Source organism: Penicillium waksmanii (genome assembly GCF_028829765.1).
Source record: "Penicillium waksmanii strain IBT 27052 chromosome Unknown utg000004l:1.0-5674109.0:1.0-5678898.0, whole genome shotgun sequence".
In the NCBI taxonomy this organism is placed as follows: domain Eukaryota; kingdom Fungi; phylum Ascomycota; class Eurotiomycetes; order Eurotiales; family Aspergillaceae; genus Penicillium; species Penicillium waksmanii.
Genome location: NW_026643251.1, coordinates 5,471,490 through 5,490,372, shown reverse-complemented (window position 1 = coordinate 5,490,372; position 18,883 = coordinate 5,471,490). Strand labels below are relative to the sequence as shown.

The following is an 18,883-nucleotide window of genomic DNA, read 5'->3' as shown; positions in this document are numbered from 1 at the left end:
TCAGCATACGCTCCTTGGCCTTCCGTCAAATGCGGTCCTACATTCTTGTTCAGGGTCATCTGGCCAACCTCAATCAAGGGGAAATCCTTGTGAGGCCAGACCTTCGTGATGTCGAAAAGAGCACGACCATATGTCTCAGCCTGCTCGGGCTCCATCACCTGCACGTAAAGCTTCCAGGCTGGAAACTGTTTGCGAGAGATGGCATCCCACAGGTCCTGGGTATGGAAGTCGGCATTCACTCCAGCCATCCGGGTGGCTTGTTGTTCAGAGAAATGGGTGATGCTCTGAGTCGGTCGGAAGTGGAATTTGCAGTACCGCGACCTGCCGTCCGCTGCCACCAATTTGAAGGTATGCACCCCAAACCCAGTCACTCTGCGGATCGAATCAGGGATACCGCGGGAGCCGAACAAGTGCATCAACGCGTGGACACTCTCTGGCTGGTTGACATGGAAATCCCAGAACTGAACGATTAGCTTCACCAACTAGAAGAGAGATTAAACCACACTCACCATAGACCAATCCGGTCGGTTCGTGGCGGGGTGCCTTTTGTGACTTCTGTTGAGGGAAGGGAATCGAATTGGATCGCGCACGAAAAACACCGGCTTGGATTGGATTAGAAAAAGAAAAGGAAGACATCAAGGAATGGAGACTCACAACGTGGTTCCCTACAATGTCGTGATTGCCGTCCTCTGTAAAAAATTTGACAGAGAAACCTCGCACATCCCGGACAGTGTCTGCACTGCCCTTTTCACCGCCAGTAGTACTTAAACGAAAAAGCACCGGAGTCTTCTTGCCCACGCCATTCAGGAATTTGGCCGACGTGATGGAGGATATATCATTGGTGACTTCGAGCTCTCCCCACGCTCCAGCAGCTTTGGCATGGACAACTCTGCTCAGTGTTAGCCCTGGATTACTTCAAGGGCGGACTGTCCACTGACCTTTCAGGAATACGCTCACGGTTGAAGTGCGACAGCGTCTCAATAAGGAGCGTATCACCCAAGGTTGTGATACCTCCGCCGCCTAAAGTAGGCAATGTAGTGCTTACGGATGGGTTCGCAATTGGCTGGCCTTCCAAATTATAAGCAGGAGCATATTGTGTTGGGCATTGAAGTAACGTACCTTCTGCCAGCGTGAATGTAGGCTTTGGCATGGCGATCTCTTGTTCTGGGGTGCCAAATACACGTGCTGTAATGCTATATCTATGGCGGCGGCAGTCTGGCCTTTATTAGAACAAATTCTGACGGCACATGAAGACCATTTCGATGACAAAGAACTAGGGCCATTATCCGGGGCCACTCGGGGATACTATGATGTGAGGGGTAGAACGGATGGAACGTATACGGCGACAAATCCGTATTAGACACCGACAGCCTGCGGGCAAATAGAACCTGGCGCAATACAAAGCGAATCAAACCTTAACGGCGGGCCGAGATCCATAGCTAATGTGAGCCGATGCACCACCGAGTATTCGCCGGCCTCGGCATCCTACCCGCGCACCGTACAGGTTGAAGGAAGAGTACCAGCATTGCTTGCATGATCGTGCGGGGAATCCTTACCCCTCATGCGGGGTCAACTATCTCTGCTGCCATTCCATTTGATGTCTGCGCAATGGCAATCAATGTTATAGAAACGCGTGTTCGGGATATTTCAATAAGTGGAGCCATCAAATAACCGTAATTGGTAGTACTACCATTGTGAGGGCTTGAACTTACCATGTTGTTTCTCGGAATTCGGCAGCTATGAAGATTTAACCGTATAAAGCTCACTGGTTTGGCCCACTAATAGCGTGTTTGCACGTCACGTCTAATAGACATTGAATAGCGCTCAACTTTTATTCCTCTTATTTTTTCTTCTTCACGACAGATCTAAATCATGGCAACTGTTTCCAACGGCTCCGAGTACGACTTCATCGTCATCGGTGGTGGCACTGCGGGCAATGCCGTTGCTGGTCGCTTGGCTGAAAACCCTGACGTCCGCGTTCTGGTTGTTGAAGCTGGTATCCCGAACCCGGATCAAATCGAACAAATCACCACGCCATCGAAGGCGTTTACTCTTCGTGGAAGCAAATATGATTGGGCCTACAAGACAACCATGATCAAGCGCGATGATTACGAGCGCATTGAAAAGCCCAACACTCGCGGCAAGGCCCTTGGTGGTAGTACTTGTGCCAACTACTTCACCTGGATCCCTGGTTCAAAACCCACATTTGACGATTGGGAGGACTTTGGTGGCCGCGACTGGAACTGGGACAGCTGCGTCGACTACCTTCGCAAATGTGCCACTTATCATGACGACGAGAAGCTGTATCCTGCCGAACTCAGCAAGATTGGAACCGGGGGCCCTGTGCAGATCTCCCATGCCGACTTGGTGCCAGAGATGCAACCGTTCCGCGACGCCCTTACTCAAGCTTGGGTCTCTAAGGGTGAACCTCTGACCGAAGATATCTTTTCTGGCAAAATGAAAGGTCTCACGCATTGTGTGGATACCATCCACCGCGGTGAGCGCCAGGGCAGTTTCTTGTACTTGAAAAATAAGCCCAATGTGACGATCCTTTTTGGGGTTCAGTCTAAGCAGTTGATTATCGACCCGGCCACCCGAATTTGCTCCGGCGTCACTGTGGTCAGCGAAACTTCCAACACTGAGATCAGTGTTTATGCTAGCCGGGAAGTAATTGTGTCTCAAGGCGTATTTGAGACGCCTAAGCTTCTGATGTTGAGCGGTGTCGGGCCTGCCACGGAACTAGCTAAGCATGGGATCAATCCAATCGTTGACTCGCCTCACGTCGGCCAGCACCTCCTAGACCACCCCATCGTGCCTTTCGTGCTTCAGATCAAGGATGGATATAGCCTGGATGATCACATTCTCCGCCCCGGCCCTCTAAATGACAAAGCCCTGGCAACCTACCAGCGTGACAAGACTGGTCCTGCCAGCTCCGGCTTTTTGGAGCTGGTGGGATTCCCTCGCATTGATGAACGACTGGAGAAGTATCCAGCCTACCGTGAGGCTAAGGCTGCGAATGGTGGACTGGATCCCTTTGGACCTGCGGGTCAACCGCACTTCGAGCTTGACTTTGTCGGCCTCTTCAGTACTGCTTTCCAGTGGCACTTCCCCTTGCCCGAGAAGGGTAGTTACATGACTGTCATTGTCGATCTGCTCCGGCCCCTGTCTGAGGGTGAAGTTACCTTGAACAGTTCTAATGCCCTGGTACAGCCCAACATCAATCTCAACTTCTTTGCCAACGATTTGGATATTCTGGCCATGCGCGAGGGTGTTCGCTGGACATACGATGTTCTGACCAACGGTGCTGGGTTCAAGGACATCGTTGTTGGGGAATACCCTTGGAAGATGCCTCTCCATTCCGACGATGATATGAACAAGGCTGTTTTGGACCGAAGCCAGACCGGATTCCGTAAGACCGACCCGCATCAAGACTGCCAACAGCACTAACATAATTTACAGACCCCTGTGGTACGGCGCGACTGTCCAAGAGCATCCATCAAGGTGTCGTCGACTCCAAGCTCCGAGTACATGGGGTGCGCAATCTCCGCATTATGGATGCTTGTGTTATCCCGGTGATTCCAGACTGCCGTATCCAGAACTCCGTATATATGATTGGCGAGAAGGTGAGTGATCAAATCAATTTTGCTCAATCATGCGAGGAAACTAATTCATCTTCTAGGGCGCGGACATCATCAAATCAGACCACAGGGATCTCTATGAGGCAAAGAATATCCCTTACTTTGTCTCCAGCAAGCTATGACTAGGGTCCATGGCCTCGGGCTGAAAGTCATTGAATATCCTTCACAGAGCAACCCCATTGTTCGATTCACTGGCACAGCCCCATAAGAGCCTCGCGGCTTCGAATTTGTTTTTTAAATCGCCATCTCTTTCTGGGTTTTTGGGTTTTGAATATAAATCTATTTGAAATTTTACAGTTCTTATTACGAAAAAAGACTTTTCGTTTCACCTAAAGCATAGATAATTTAAACATCAAGCAAAGCCCTTTTCAACGATAAGAACAAACTGATACCAGATGACAGCCAATCAAACTTGCTTCATTCAGTAATGAGCCATGTTGTCATGTGAGGAGCATAAAGTAAAAAAGTATCTAAAACTTATCAGTAACCCCACAATACTCATAACGATGCGCATGCTACGTTGAAAGTCAGTTTGTTTTCATTGTTGTGGCGGAAATTCATTGTACCACCCCTGTGTCAATCGCGTCACGAGTCGGTCGGACGTTTGTTGTTTGGTTTGATTACATTCACGCCGCTGGCTATAAAATTGACGTACATAGTGGGATGATCCCATAAATATCTAATAGGTTTTCTTTGCGTTCCAATTAAGCAAAGCAATAGAACCGCATAAACGTTAAATATACAGACTCTATGACCTCATTACATGAGGAGACAGGGAGAGGATGCATTTATTAACTATTGCTCGTAAACCGGTCTCCTTATCCCAGAATTAGACACGGCCTTATGAAAGACGTATGGAAGTCGCTGTCCCCGCCTCTTCTCAGTACAAATTTTCGTTCGATACAAATCATTTCAATTTCTTAATCCTTGTTGGATTTTTTCTCCTCCAATATGACTATCCAGAACAATGCCAGATTCGACTTCATTGTCGTCGGTGGGAGCACAGCCGGCAACGTCGTTGCAGGTCGCCTCGCCGAGAACCCCACAGCTCAGATCCTCGTCATTGAGGCAGGTGTTGAGAACGCAAAGGATCTAGAGCCTATCAGAGTCCCTTCAAATGCTATTCAACTTCGTGATAGCGAGTGTAACTGGTCGTTCAAAACCACCGTGGTCAAGCGCGATGATTACGAGCACTTCGAAAAACCCAATACACGTGGTAAGGTGCTTGTCGGTAGTTCATCCTTAAACTACTTCACTTGGGCAACTGGGTCCAAGGGCACTTATGACATGTGGGAGGAGTACGGGGGTAAGGAATGGACTTAGGAGCCACACCTACGCTATCTGCGGAAGAGCGTTACATACCACGACGATCATAACGCATTCTCCCCAGACATGAAGAAGATTGGCGGGGGTGGTCCGATCCCAATCGCTCACTCGGAGCTCACCCCTGAGATGCAGCCTTTCAGAGACGTTTTCACAAAGGCGTGGAAATCCACTGGTCACCCAGTCGCCGAAAACATCTTTGATGGCACTATGTCTGGCCTTACTCACAGCGTCAACACTATTTACAAGGGTCGCCGATCCCGTAGTTTTCTCTGTGTTGCTGATAAGTCTAATTTGACAATTCTCCCTCGGGCTCATTCGAAGAGTCTCATTATTGACGCTGCCGATAAAACTTGTAATGGTGTGACTGTTATCCTCGACTCCGGTCAAGAGCTCAATCCTTTTGCCACCCGCGAGGTTATTGTATCTGAAGGTATTTTTGAGATTCCTAAGTTGCTGATTTTGAGTGGCATTGGGCCCTCTGCAGAGCTTCAAAAACACAATATCCCAGTTGTTGTCGATAGTCCTCACATGGGGCAGCATCTTCTTGATCACCCTAGTGTTCCTTACGTTCTGCGTCTCAAAGACGAATATGGCATGGACGATTATGTTTTGCGGAAAGGAACGACTCACACTGATCATGCTATCAAAACATACGAGAATAATCACTGTGGGCCTCTGGGCTCGGGATCCCTGGAGATGGTCGGATTTCCTCGCATTGACGACTACCTTGAAAAAGATCCTTTGTACCGTCAGGCCAAAGCCTCCAACGACAACAAAGATCATTTTTGCCCCTACGGCCAGCCTCATTTTGAGCTCGATTTTGTCTGTTTGTTTGGCAGTGCTTTCCAGTGGCACTATCCTACTCCCAGTAAGGGCAACTATATGACTGTCATGGTCGATCTTGTCCGTCCTGTATCGGAAGGCGGTACTGTGACACTCCACAGCAGTGATCCTCTGCAGCAAGCCAACATCAACTTGAACTACTTCAATAACGATCTCGGCATTATTGCTATTGGCGAGGGTATCCGCTACGCATATGATTTCCTCAAGAATGGAGAGGGCTTTAAAGGCATCATTGAAGACGAGTATCCATGGCCAATGCCGCTGCACGATGACAAGCTCATGAAGAGAACTGTCCTTGATCGCTCCCAAACATCTTTCCATCCTTGTGGCACCGCCCGTTTGTCCAAGAATATCCAACACGGGGTGGTTGATCCCGGCCTCAAGGTTCAGGGCATAAAGAATCTCCGCATGATTGACGCATCTTGTATCCCTGTCATCCCTGACTGTCGGATTCAGAATTCCGTGTACATGGTTGCCGAAAAGGGCGCCGATACCATCAAACGCGATCATTCTGATTTCTGCAAATAAGCTGACCCAAGTCGGTTTGAGAGATTTGGGCATCAGTTATTCAATATGGGAATCTATTTGTAAATGGCCATGACTTGCACGTGTGGATTAGTATCAATCAAATTATAAACTGCAGCCTATCACCATCTGCTCAATATCTACTACTACTGTACGACCTAGACCGTTTTTTTTAAAAGAAAAAAAGAATTGCAGCTTATCTGATCTCTAGCTCAGGGCTAGCAAAAAACCGTAACCCACGATGCAGAACGACGAAATCGGTGAATGAAGAGGCCTCACGATCGGTCTTACCGCGACCGCGGAGGTTTTCACATGATTAGAATACTACAATTATCGATCCGTACTTCGGTATGGAATCCACAAATAATTGAATATACTCAAATTAGAAACGCTTGCTGGTGGGTGTTTTCGACAGTCTTTGAATGAAAACCGATGACGTTCCAACTGTTTTGGAGTGGGTCGGTGCAGTCTAACTTTCCCGATTGATAGGACCAAAAGGCGCCGCCCAACGGGGACCTTCTTTGAGTAATACCATTGCGCCTATCAGATTCTATCAAAGCTCTACGGTAGAACTCTATTCAAGTTAGAGTTTCCGCCACTTATTAATGATTTGAAAAAGAATATGTTGGGAAATAATACAAATTGATGGTTTGAGCCTCTACCCTCAGATCCAAACTTTGATATTTTTTAGAGCCCTTATGCTTGTTGCATTAGTCAATGATGCAGAGAGAAAGATTTTCATCATTTACTCGCAGATCTTCAGCAGATAGGCAGGTTCCGCTCAGTCTCGAAGATATCGAGACAGCAGCTATGCCGTGCTATACCAAGTGCGAGGAGAAATTTACCTGTATGTCTGTCTTGATACTTCCCACAATTTGTTCCATGTTGAGATATTATCAGTCGGTTCGTTTTTACCCAGCGTTTGTGATCTTTGCTTTGAAGATATGGAGCCCGAATCTACCTTTCGTCAGATTCCGTGCAATCACATATTCCACAAGCCTTGTATTGACGAGTGGATGGCTTCAAAGGACGCCAGCTGTCCGATTTGCCGTCATACATTCCATTATCTGCATAAATCACAATTACCCATCGTCGGGAATACGGGTCACAGCCAGAGACACTATCGCCATTCGGTTAGATATTTGCACGGCTTTGCGCAGTGGATTCGGAATAAATTCCATTTGATGTAAATTTCCTATTTAGGTGTTCTCCAATGCAAGACAGATTACAAAGGGCTTGTAAAATTTGGATAAGCCGGATTGCTGGAAAATTCACGGCATGACTACTTCTCGTCGAATTTCGGGAGGCTTTCTCGTCCTTTATGCGCCAATCATCTTGTGAATCCACCACTTAAAACTTTGAGGCCAATTATAACGCGAGGTCCACTTGTAATTGACTTGTGGTTATGCTTCTCGACAAGGTTTCAGTGCTTTCCAACTCTCTAACAAAACCGGACACGGACAGCCAGCCATGTAAAGTACCAAAACTTTTCCTTTTCCAACTTTTCCCCCTTCAGTTTCCGTGAGGTGAATCAAAAAGTGTGTTTCCGCGGGTTGTTCATAACAATACTGCCAATTCAGATCGTTGTTCAGGGTAGCAGGCGCCGATGACATCCGGGCTTAATTACTCAAACCAGATAAGAGCCAGGGAGTTTTGACATCATGAAGTACTCTAACTTGTAAGATTAGATGAGCTATACACCCTGGAGTCTTTTTCTTTTCATTAACTATATAAGCATGGTCATACTTTCAAGGAGTATTTTGATCATTCAAAACATTGTGGGCTTTCCTACATCTGTCGAAGTTGACATACCAATCAGACGCAATGACTTCCAAAATCCCCTATCTGACCGACGGCCAAGTGACATTTCTTTTCCCTTTGCAACAGGGTAATTCAGTGGCTGAGTAGCGTGATAGTTCTCGGCATAACGTCCTCATTCATCAACGTTGGGCCTAAAGGACTGACCATCGTTTATGTGGAAATCATAGTGAGTATACATTAAGTCTGAGGAGGTTTATTTGATACTGATGGAAATAGGCTGCTCTTTCCGTGGTTGTCTTCTTGCCTGCCTTTGTATCACCTTTCTAGACCACACCAGTCAAGGACTTTGTGGTTTTCATTGATGTGATTCTTCCATATCTGTGAGGCTATTTGAACTACAAAGATTCCAAAACCAGCTACTGATTTTTCCCAGTTGGCTCGCTGCATATATATTTTCCGCGGTGGACTATAACCAAAACAACTGCAATGCCAATGCACCCCCTGGGGTCACATGTTCCAACAAATGGGCAAATGAAGCCTTTATCTTTCTGGTATTGTATAATCAAAGGCCCTCATTTCCCTACTATCATCATTATCATCAGCTCACATGACTGTAGCATCTTCATATTGTTTGCACTATTTCTTGAAGCCTTGTCGCTCTGGATCGACGAAAAAAAAGCATCCAAATTGCTCAGAGCTACATGAAAAGAGAAACCTCAACTCTAAGGGGACCAGCGGTGAGATGCATGCCGCCAATCCGGAGGTTGGCTACCAAGGCGCCACCCCGGAAGCCACAGGGGAAAATCAGATCTGAGACATATTCTTCCCATCAATGACCCTCAGAACACCTATAACAATCTTCAAGGTGACTTTGAAGAGGAAATTAAGTTAATTGAGCATCGGCTGCCGACTCCTGACAAGAATGAAGTGGTGGATCTTCGTGTCTTAAAGGGCATTTTGTGCGAATGGCCGTTTCGCTTAAGAAACCAGACTAATAGTTGTCAATTTCTTCTCCTTAAATTGACTGACGCTTATGAACTTGGAATTTCTGCGAAAAACTTCGTTCTTCATCTTATTCGTAAAACTGGTGCAGACTTAGGTGACGTACTGACAAAGCTATCCAGGCTTGAGTGTATGACGACCATCATTCCGGGCTATCACCCACAGCCAGTTCCATTGGATAGAAAGCGTTACGTAGTTAACTTTGGGTTCGGCCGGGGGTCTAGGGTCTCTCCCAGGCTTGTATATCCCTTGCCATAGAAAATGCAATATTCACGATCATAATGAAAGACAGAAAACTCAGAAATTGATCAAATAAAATCTCCTTCTTCTTGGTTCATTTTCCACTATGAGCACCAGATCGACGAGTACCAACTAACATGCCCCGAAATCTTGATTTTTGCGAGCAGTATTTATCATACGCATCTTGCATGGCCATATCTGAGGAACTAATGGTCTTTAATGTTAACTCTGTGGATTCCAGCAGAGCGCATGACTGAATTATCAAAGGCTGATAGCGAATCGACGGCACGGATATCTACGACCGGAATGTCACGAATAACCAGATCGTACTGTAATTCCGACTTTTGGTGTGATTTGCCTTCCTATATTCCCTGAACACCTGCCGTATGCTGGTCAAATAACGGTCAAGCCCCGTTAAAAAGGACCAGAAGTATGGTAAGCTCCGAAATGCTGTACTTCCACAGGGCAGTAAAGACAGCATTTTAGGAAATCGTAGTCTGTCGTTGCATGGAGTCCATTGAGGAGTTCGTTGCATATGGCTAGGCAGGGAGTTGTAGTACCTGCTTTTGTACTAGCGGCATCATTATAGCGACATCAGTGTGTATAAAGAGACAAATGTGTGAATAATTCCAGCCAAAACATGTGGGTTATTGGGAATACGGAATGAAGAATTCGCACCGATGGTTAAGTGAGATTATCTCCGCGGTCACAGCGTGACGAATGAAATTGCTGGCTATGTAATCTATTTTCATACCGCGATGCCTCTTCCTGGCCAGAAATCAGTCATTCAATGGCGGAGTGCGGTATAAACTTAGTTCAAGTCTTCAAGTAGACGATTTTCGAGAGGTACGTATATATCAAAGAATTTGGTACAAATTTTAATACAGACGTTTTTCGTGGCGAAATAAATCCTCAAATGGGTTAGTGTCTTATAGGGGTTTTAAGGCTCGAATGGCGTTGTAATATGGTTGTATTCTATGGTTACTGGACTGTGCGGTTCACGATCTCGTTATGTGAACACCAATCTAATAGTATGAATCACGAGAGTCTTCGTCGTTCGTCCAAGGTATGGTCGCATATTTAGGAACCATGGAAACTATTATCAGCCTCCAATTCCGAGCCATCTAACCCATGAGGCGTGATCTACATTGTTCAAGACTACCTACCCATGGAGGCTGCCGCCCGGCCCCCCTTAAAAAGAGAGAGGTCGTCATGGTTTGAAGCCAACCTCAATTGGCCAATTTCTGATGCTCATAAAATCAGCAATAGATGTTAGTATATTCGTGCGGCGTCATAGATTCCAGATGATGCCAGAAAAAAGATTATAAGTCAAAGTGCTGAGATTCAGCCAAGCGGAATCACTCAAGTATTCGCCTCGCCTGCTTTATATCCTACATACTATTTAAAGGCCCACATAGACCTTCTTGGCTACGAATTGCAAGAAACTCCGTATGTATCACAAACAAAGGGCGACTCAAAAAAGGTTTATACGGAAATCATCGTCTCCTCACGAGGGGAAAGTGATCTCCGCATGGTTATATAAACGATACCATTGAGTCATAGCCAAAGTCACTCTATCATGCGCATGCGCGGGTCCAAGGCGACTTTGGGGTAAAGCCTCGGTGATAGCTCGGTAAATGCCGCTCCTGGATCGTCCACATGCAAAATTTCCTGATCTGGTAATACTAGAATTCTAATCATCCCTCCCCTGCTTCAAACCATGTCACACCGCCGAATTGCCTTTTCTGAAGCCTAAGTGGGCTTTCCGAATCCATTATTCACCCACCCTGACCATGACACTCGACAGCTAATTTGTAGGGAGGTGCTAGGTATGTTGTATTTTGAGAATAGAAAAGACGCAGATATTTCGGCTGAAGCTCGGCCAACAGTGGTTGGAGCGGCTGTACCATGTGGCCACAACTTGTCAATTCTGAAAACTATAAATTGTTAGACTTCTCATTCAGATTCAGGGACCTGAACAGTTTCAAAGCTACTTTGTCAGATATATCCCTTCATCTCATTTCCCACGAATGTTTCCGCAAAAATGAATAAAACAATATCTGTTCATACTCATAGCCTTGCTCTGTCCTCTACAGAATCCCGACATCCTACCACGGTATTATCGGGTTTCAAGCAACATCTCAAAGCCATTAAGCGTAAATGGGGACCTCTTATGGCAGCTAAGGAGCATTTGGACGACGAATACAACTTTCCTCCTGGCAGATATGCCGGCCAGGACGACTCGAAGGTATTTCGACAATGGTCAGTGCCTACAGCTAAAGAATTGGCTTTGCTCTCTAAATTAACGATGATCCACAAATATCCAGAAATCCATGTGGTAAAAGGGACGTCACTTGGTCTATTACGAATAGTTGATGTACTGCCTTCGCAGTAAATGGATATCAGGATTCTGTATTTCAGAATTTCCGGGGCTCATTTGGCATGATGTTGACGAGATGAAAAGATTTTACAGCAAAGGGCAGTGTTTTTCAGCTCCTTCAAATGCTTTCCTTTCTTTTAATAAAAGTTGTAATGTTCTCAGAAAAAGAGCGGTGTATGGTAACCATGTAGTACAGTAGCAGCCCTTGGGACAGACACTCGTCTCAACGAGGGCAGCATATAGTTTGCTTGATAAATCGAATGTGGAAATTTCTTTGGTTTATTTCGCTGGAAATAGACAATACTGCAAGAAAAGGTGAGCCAATAAAAGCAAGCAAGAGAAGGGAGGACCCTGTTTTGATGTTGGGCTTGTGAAGGACAAGGCCAAACTGCACTGTAGCATGTATCTCCACGCTATCGCATACACACATAATTAGTTAGCGCTCGGCGGCCAAGCGGAAAGAGCAACTATCACAAGTCTACCAGTAATTTCCTAATATAAGCTGTGTTCCTGGGAACCTCTACGTGATTGTTTTCAGTGTATGTCATCTCAGCCATCAGTAGCCTGCGGATCCTCGTGGTAAAGTTAGATAGCGCTTTTACTACTGTTTTCCTTACTGGCTTATCCCCTAAGTTCTGCTAGTAGTCTGGTTTATACTGGGATATTACTCCCCGTTACTAAAGTATACAGCTAATACAATAGTGCTATCTATTTTATCTGATTCCTCTATTAATAATGCCTATAGTGTCCCTATAGAGCCTAAGGATAGCAGGGAGGGGGATACAGAGAGATTATAATAGCTAAACTCGGCCAGTACTAGATAGAATCTCCTGTACTGCTTCGCTATTACTATCACTTTTTCCACTATAGTAATCCTTACCTTATAGTCCTTACTCTATACTAGATATACACCCTTATAATTAGCATACTTTCTCTCTTTTCCTTTATATATACAGATAGTATAATCTTAAGACTAATACTCCCTAGCACAGTTTATATATATTGTTTTGTTAGTACAGAAGGTTCCTATATATCTATATTATTAACAGTTAAAGTATTACTGTACCTAGAGACTTCTACCATACAGAAGAGCCTAGTACTAGTTCAAATCCTAAAGTATACCCTCTTTAATAGCCTTGTTTACTGACTATAGCTTACTAAATTTAAGAATAACTAATACGAGCTTAGCTCTCTCCTTTAGTACCTATAACTAGTTAATCTTAGTAATAGTAGTATACTTCCCCTAATAGCAGAAATTTTCAGCTACTATTACTATAGCTAAGGTAGTAGTCTTGATATCTTTTATATACTCTATATATACCTTATTAGTATAATCCTTTATCTCCTCAGATAGCTTAATATAATATCAGTCTACCTAGTCATAGTTATTAAGGCAGATAATTATATCCCAACTATATACCGTAATCAGTACAGCGGATATAGTATTCAATAATAGGGAAAGCAACAGCTGATAAGCTGGCACTAGTATATATACAGCCGCCTAAGCCTAGAAGACAGTGCCTATATAAGATAGAGGCTCTATAGCTACTTTTACAGTATTATAAATCTCCTTAGAGAGATCGTTATAGAGAGACTAGAGCTCCTGCTACCAGTTATACAGAAGGAGCAATAAAAGGTCGTTGGTAAAGGCTCAAACGTTTTTAAGGAGTTCCCGCACCCTGTCTAGTTTTACTTAGGCTTTCAGACTGCTATTAAGCTCTATCAATAGCTCCGTAGCGCTACAATTAACGTTCTGAACACGTTTAAATTTCGATCCACCAGAGCCACCACACAGTGATTACCCAACCGGCTGGGACATGATCGTCGGTTCAATGATTTGTCGCAGTTCTCTGCACGAGGTGATGCAAATGTGGACAAATAATATGGAATGAAAGAGGTAACTACGTCTGTGCTACTCCCAACAGCAGATCTTTCGCCATGGTTAGGGGGGGATTCATACATTTATTCAGATATCTGATTGGTTGAATGCTATTGCCTGTTTGGGATACCGTAGGAACGACCCTCCCTTCAGTTTCAGACTCCGGGTTCCCATCCCAGCCCCTGCCACATGATTCATGCTCAGCAGTCTGAAACCGTCCATCAGTCTCCATAAGCAGTGCGCTCTAATACATGCTTGGTATTCCACTCTCCACATTGCGTCTCAAAGTCAAATTCAATTGGTTGCTAGGCCAACTTATGGGCGCAAACGCTCAGCAGATGAATCATTTACCTGGTCCAGAAAACCTCAGCTCAGCTTTCCAACAATGTTTTCCGAGGCCGTTCACTTGCTTTCTTTATCAAAAAAATTAATGATGAAATGATGAAAATGGCACTTGTAGCCACACTAGGTAACACTAAATAGCCAACCGTTGCTGTGTATACTAAGATAACGGCGGCAATCTTTTTGCGCTGATGTGAAAAAAACTTCTTGACTGACCGTAAGTATTCTTTATTTTGAGTTAAGGATCTCAGCGGCGTAGTCGCCTGGATGCTGAGGCTCCTTTCTGCTTACATTCTTTCATTTGACAAATGCCAATCTGTTTGTGTTAGATTGTCTCTCAAATAGTCTATACGCAACAGGCAGCAACCGATACCAGCGAGGATCATTAGAAAGATCAGAAGACTGTCCAATGTAGCAGGGAGAGTGCCAGCAGTCTTCATTCCCAAAGAGCGCGCTCTCACTAACCTTCTAATAAACAGCATAAAAAGCTAGCCATCTATGAGATGGAATTTATGAGTGTATTGTGGTACTGTAAATGAAGCCGCCTTCTTCGCCTCATACTAAAGACCCCAAGCATTTTCTAAATGCTGTCGCGGCTTTATTTGAGCAGCCGAATTCCGTGTGTGGAGATACTTAAACCTCGCCGGGCAAATTGAACAGCAGCCATCTTAAAAATCTATCGATTATTAATGCACGTTTTTACCCGCTGATGATGATGGACTTACTTGCTCGATGCAGTTTGCTGCATATATATGCTGCTATGCGCGAGTGCTGTCGGGAAAGTTGTCGCCTGCTCACATGGTGATCTAGGGAGGCTCGACACCCAAGCCTCTGGCTGGTCATCTCAAGAATAGAATGTAAAAGAACAAAAGAAATATACTTTATGCATCAGCGAGCAAAGGATTGAAATGTATCGCGATGGCCGTCGTCCTTCTTCGCCGCCCTCGCTTGGACTCTATTCACCCCAACATCACTCACTCCTGCACCTTTATCAGCACAACCATTCCAACTGCCGGCTACTGCTTGCGCGTTTTTATGGATCAAGTGAGTACCTACACGGACCTATTACTGCAATTCTAGCAGGCGGTTTCAAGGGGCCATCCTCTCTCATCCCCCATTTCTGCTCCTAAAAAGCTCGGGTCAAGTGTTTGAAGCTGGCTCATGAGAGTTGTTCTGACCAAGAATTCGACCACACTTGTGGGCCACGGCATACAGTACAATATATAATTATTGCCATCACCTATCTGGCTATTGGCAAAATGATCTTCAAGAATAATCGCTACAGCGGCTCCCACCTTTCCTTCCATCTCACTGCCGTCTTTGTACATGATCAAGGGCCTTTCTCTTTGAAAGTTTTGGTTAAGAAGCTTTTTTTCGATACTGTACAAACAGACGCACTCCGGGCCGAGAAAAGTGTAAGCCTTGGACCTGAAGAACTGACGATTGCTTCACGCTCTAATTTATTCGCGTACACTTTTGCGGGATTTAGCAGCTGCAACGTCGCGGCTACAGGCAGCTAGTGAGTTTTTTGTTGTAGCTCATTCTCCCAGGGCTCCAGCACATAGGAGGTCGGCTGCGAAAAGCGTGATTCAGTACCTAAAATGTGGCCATCACTGATCACCACTTGTGCACTTTGTTCCGGGGAAATAAGAAAGAATTCATTCGGGCTTTCTTTCATCGTCACCTCGCTCTCTCGTGTCGTGCCCTACTTCGACATTCGGCTTCGATTGTACAGTACTTATTTTGTCCGTGGCTTGAGTTCTCCATATTGAATGCTGTACATTCCATAGCATCCCATAGACAGATGCTTATTTTCTTGTATTTATAATCCCTTCTGCTCTATCCAAGTATATCACCAGGTCCTCAATTGTGCATACCCTAATCCCCCATCTTTTCCCAAATCTCAAGCACCCATCGCGACGCATCATTCCATTATTTCCACCTACCTCCGGCACCCCCTCAACAATCTCTCCGTCTTCAACCAGCTCTGCTATAACGCCGACGGGAGCTTTTCCAGCAAGTCGGCATAAATCCACCGCAGCTTCGGTGTGGCCCTTACGCTGGCGCACGCCACCGGATCGAGCTGCGAGCGGAATAATGTGCCCTGGCCGTCTGAAGGAGTCCACACGGGCGTTTGGAGAGGCTAGGGTGCGGCATGTCAGAGCACGGTCTTCGGCGGAAATACCTGTTGTGATAGAGTCGGCGCTTGAGTCGATCGCAATTGTATAAGCTGTCCCCTTTGGGTCGGCATTTCGGATGACCATTTGAGGGAGGGCGAGGCGTGACGCAAGCCTCGGGGTAATGGGAGCACATATCAAACCACTGATTACAATTATGAGACGTAATCAATACATAACCAACAATTAGAAAGCAGCAATCGCACCTAGCCCAACACGATCTTCTCTTTGGGTGAGGTGGAGTAGTGTATGGCCTCAGGGTCCTCTCTCACCTGGTGAATCGGACTAGGAAGGCCATTTGAGCAGGCGTGATCGACTCCGCGGCGATGATCAGGTCAGCTTCATTCTCTCAGTCCTGGTCATCCAGGACAATGATGAATTCTCCATTCTCTAAATGGACACATATAAGCTTTATGGGGGTTGACCTCAAAGCTTCTGCGCCTTTCAGAGAAAACGCGCATAGGAAACCCTATTTGGCAAAAGTGGAAACTCACTAATAGCGGCGATTGTGTCGGGAATTGAATCAAATTGATATTCGGAAAAGGGTGTAGACATGTTGTCCCAGGTATTACCAGCTCTTGTTTGCCACAAAACTTCTTTTCTCCCGAGATAATAAGTGTTAGCGCAATGCGAAATTCAGGCGTTTCAAAAGCAAAGACAAAGATAAAAGCTTGGAGACTTCAAATACATTTTGGGATACTCCACACCTTGAAATTTGAGATTCTCAGCCACCGTGTCGGTGAATATATTATTATTCCGATTCTTGCCTAACAGTCCAAGACAAGAAATATCCACTTTGGGCCTACTGACATTGGTGTGTTATGTCTCTCCGGAATTGGACAACCCGATACGTCGATACGTCCGGCAAGACAGCCCCGGTCGCTTCCGCGTGACATTTTTGGTCCACCATCGGTTAGTAATTGCGAAGGTAAGCCAGTTATGCTGGAGACGTCCGCTGCATCGAGCTGTTAGCTGTATCTGGCAATACTACTCATCCAATCATCTCCATCCGTGAAAGACACTTCCGCTAAATACCCACAGCACATTCCAAACAATCTGCGACCTTTTCTTCACCCTGTGTCCGTACCAATGTAGACGGTAATTGATAAATAACCTGGCGCTAGACCATATTGAGAGGAATATGAAGAATTTCGGTATGAAAATATTGGATTGGGTAGATACACCAAATTCCGACTGAGCCCGACCAGGTCGCTATTCTGAGGAGGACTCTCTATGTATGTAATATTCATGAATCAAGGGAATGAAGCTAGCGATCTTCTTATCGGAAGTTCTATTGACCGGAAGAGAACCCTACGCCTCTAAGGACGGTGTTAGTGGTAACTCCACTTTCTGTTGCTAAGTTGCTGTGATCCAAGTCTCACGTGATGGCAATTTTACGCTTCTTGTTCGCTTCAGACCAGGTTCGGCAATGCTCACATTCGTGAATTATCTATGTTATCCTCATTCTTCCCTTCGAATCATGTCGTTTCAGGTACACGCACAGATCCAGTCATTCCTTGACGAGCCACATGCCTCTAACTCACTACTCGGCTCCGTGCAACGACAGACAACATTTTCCCTTGATGTTGTGTCCGCAGTTCTCCATAAGTACAAAATTTCGGAGCTTGCAATTTCTTACAACGGGGGTAAGGACTGCCTTGTACTTTTGGTGCTGTTTCTCGGCGACCTTGGTCGCCGCCAAAGTCAACAACGGAACGAAAGGGTAATTATGAGTCTTGGGACGAATGAAATGCCGGCAGCAGTATTCGGCACAGAAATGATGAGCATTCCAGCTATATATGTTCGCCCAGCCGATCCATTTCCAGCTGTTGAAGATTTTGTTATGAGGTCTGCTAAGACTTACGGCCTTTCTCTCACGAAATTCAATATTGGTTCTTCAAACATGACACTGCGGGATGTTTTCGAAGATTACTTAGCGGACCAATCCGATATTCGGGCCATATTAGTGGGAACTCGCCGATCTGATCCCCATGGTTAATATTTGTCGCATTTCAACAAGACAGACAAAGGATGGCCTGATTTCGTTCGTATTCATCCTGTGATCGACTGGAGTTACACCGAGATCTGGGCACTCATCCGTCACCTGGGCCTAGAATATTGCAGTCTCTATAATGAGGGGTATACAAGCCTAGGAGGGACATCGGATACACAACCTAACCCCAAGCTATTGAAGGAACAATTTAGCTCGACCAAAGCTAGGAATAGCAGTGATAGCATGGTGGAATCGGAGCAATGCCGATACCACCCTGCTTACGAGCTCGTGGATGAGAGAAATGAAAGACAGGGCCGCGAATGACCCTCCTGAAAAAATAATGGATTAATCATTAATCCATTGAGTGGCCAGGAAATTGAAACTGTCAATCAAACTTTGTTCACGACGAGAGAATATGCGAGCAGGACTGGCCACCTCCCGCGGCCGAAATCGTCTCGTTTAGAATGGGAGAGCTGCATATAGGTTTTGTATATTTGAGCCGTTGGAATCAGACATAATTTACAAATGGAACCTCTGCAAGTGGCCCGGAGAGTGCACATGCTGGTCAGTCCTAGTTTGTTTTACTCCTACCTCTCAAATGGCAAAAGCCGACAGGACAGCGACCGAAGCCAAAGATTTCAAGGCATTATCTGAAACGTTTGCGCATATCATAGGTGATTGCGTAATAAACTCAAAAGTTGACTCGGGCGACAGTCCATAGTAGTCACCGGATACAATTGAACTTTCTGACGGACATAGGCTTAGGGTTTAAATGTC

The 18,883-nt window shown here is 45.5% G+C and overlaps 4 protein-coding genes across 4 annotated transcripts; 3 read left to right on the top strand and 1 right to left on the bottom strand.

The window, feature by feature from the left end:
• Nucleotides 1-8,156: 8,156 nt before the first annotated feature.
• On the top strand, nucleotides 8,157-8,644 carry N7481_004887 (uncharacterized protein; the record flags this gene model as incomplete). Its single annotated transcript, XM_057264106.1, has 3 exons — nucleotides 8,157-8,220; nucleotides 8,431-8,473; nucleotides 8,527-8,644. Coding segments are annotated over 3 exons (225 nt in total), but the record flags the coding sequence as incomplete, so codon positions are not given.
• A 2,735-nt stretch (nucleotides 8,645-11,379) lies between these two features.
• Nucleotides 11,380-11,677, top strand: N7481_004886 (uncharacterized protein; the record flags this gene model as incomplete). The annotated part of the gene is made up of 2 exons (XM_057264105.1): nucleotides 11,380-11,583; nucleotides 11,663-11,677. The coding sequence occupies 2 exons, from the start codon at nucleotides 11,380-11,382 to the stop codon at nucleotides 11,675-11,677; spliced, it is 219 nt and encodes a 72-aa protein (XP_057125766.1).
• Nucleotides 11,678-15,744: 4,067 nt separating this feature from the next.
• On the bottom strand, nucleotides 15,745-16,411 carry N7481_004885 (3,4-dihydroxy-2-butanone-4-phosphate synthase; the record flags this gene model as incomplete). Its single annotated transcript, XM_057264104.1, has 2 exons — nucleotides 15,745-16,258; nucleotides 16,386-16,411. 2 exons carry the CDS (start codon nucleotides 16,409-16,411, stop codon nucleotides 15,745-15,747), a joined length of 540 nt encoding a protein of 179 aa, XP_057125765.1.
• Nucleotides 16,412-17,593: 1,182 nt separating this feature from the next.
• On the top strand, nucleotides 17,594-18,430 carry N7481_004884 (FAD synthase; the record flags this gene model as incomplete). The annotated part of the gene is made up of 2 exons (XM_057264103.1): nucleotides 17,594-18,107; nucleotides 18,138-18,430. The coding sequence occupies 2 exons, from the start codon at nucleotides 17,594-17,596 to the stop codon at nucleotides 18,428-18,430; spliced, it is 807 nt and encodes a 268-aa protein (XP_057125764.1).
• Nucleotides 18,431-18,883: the final 453 nt, after the last annotated feature.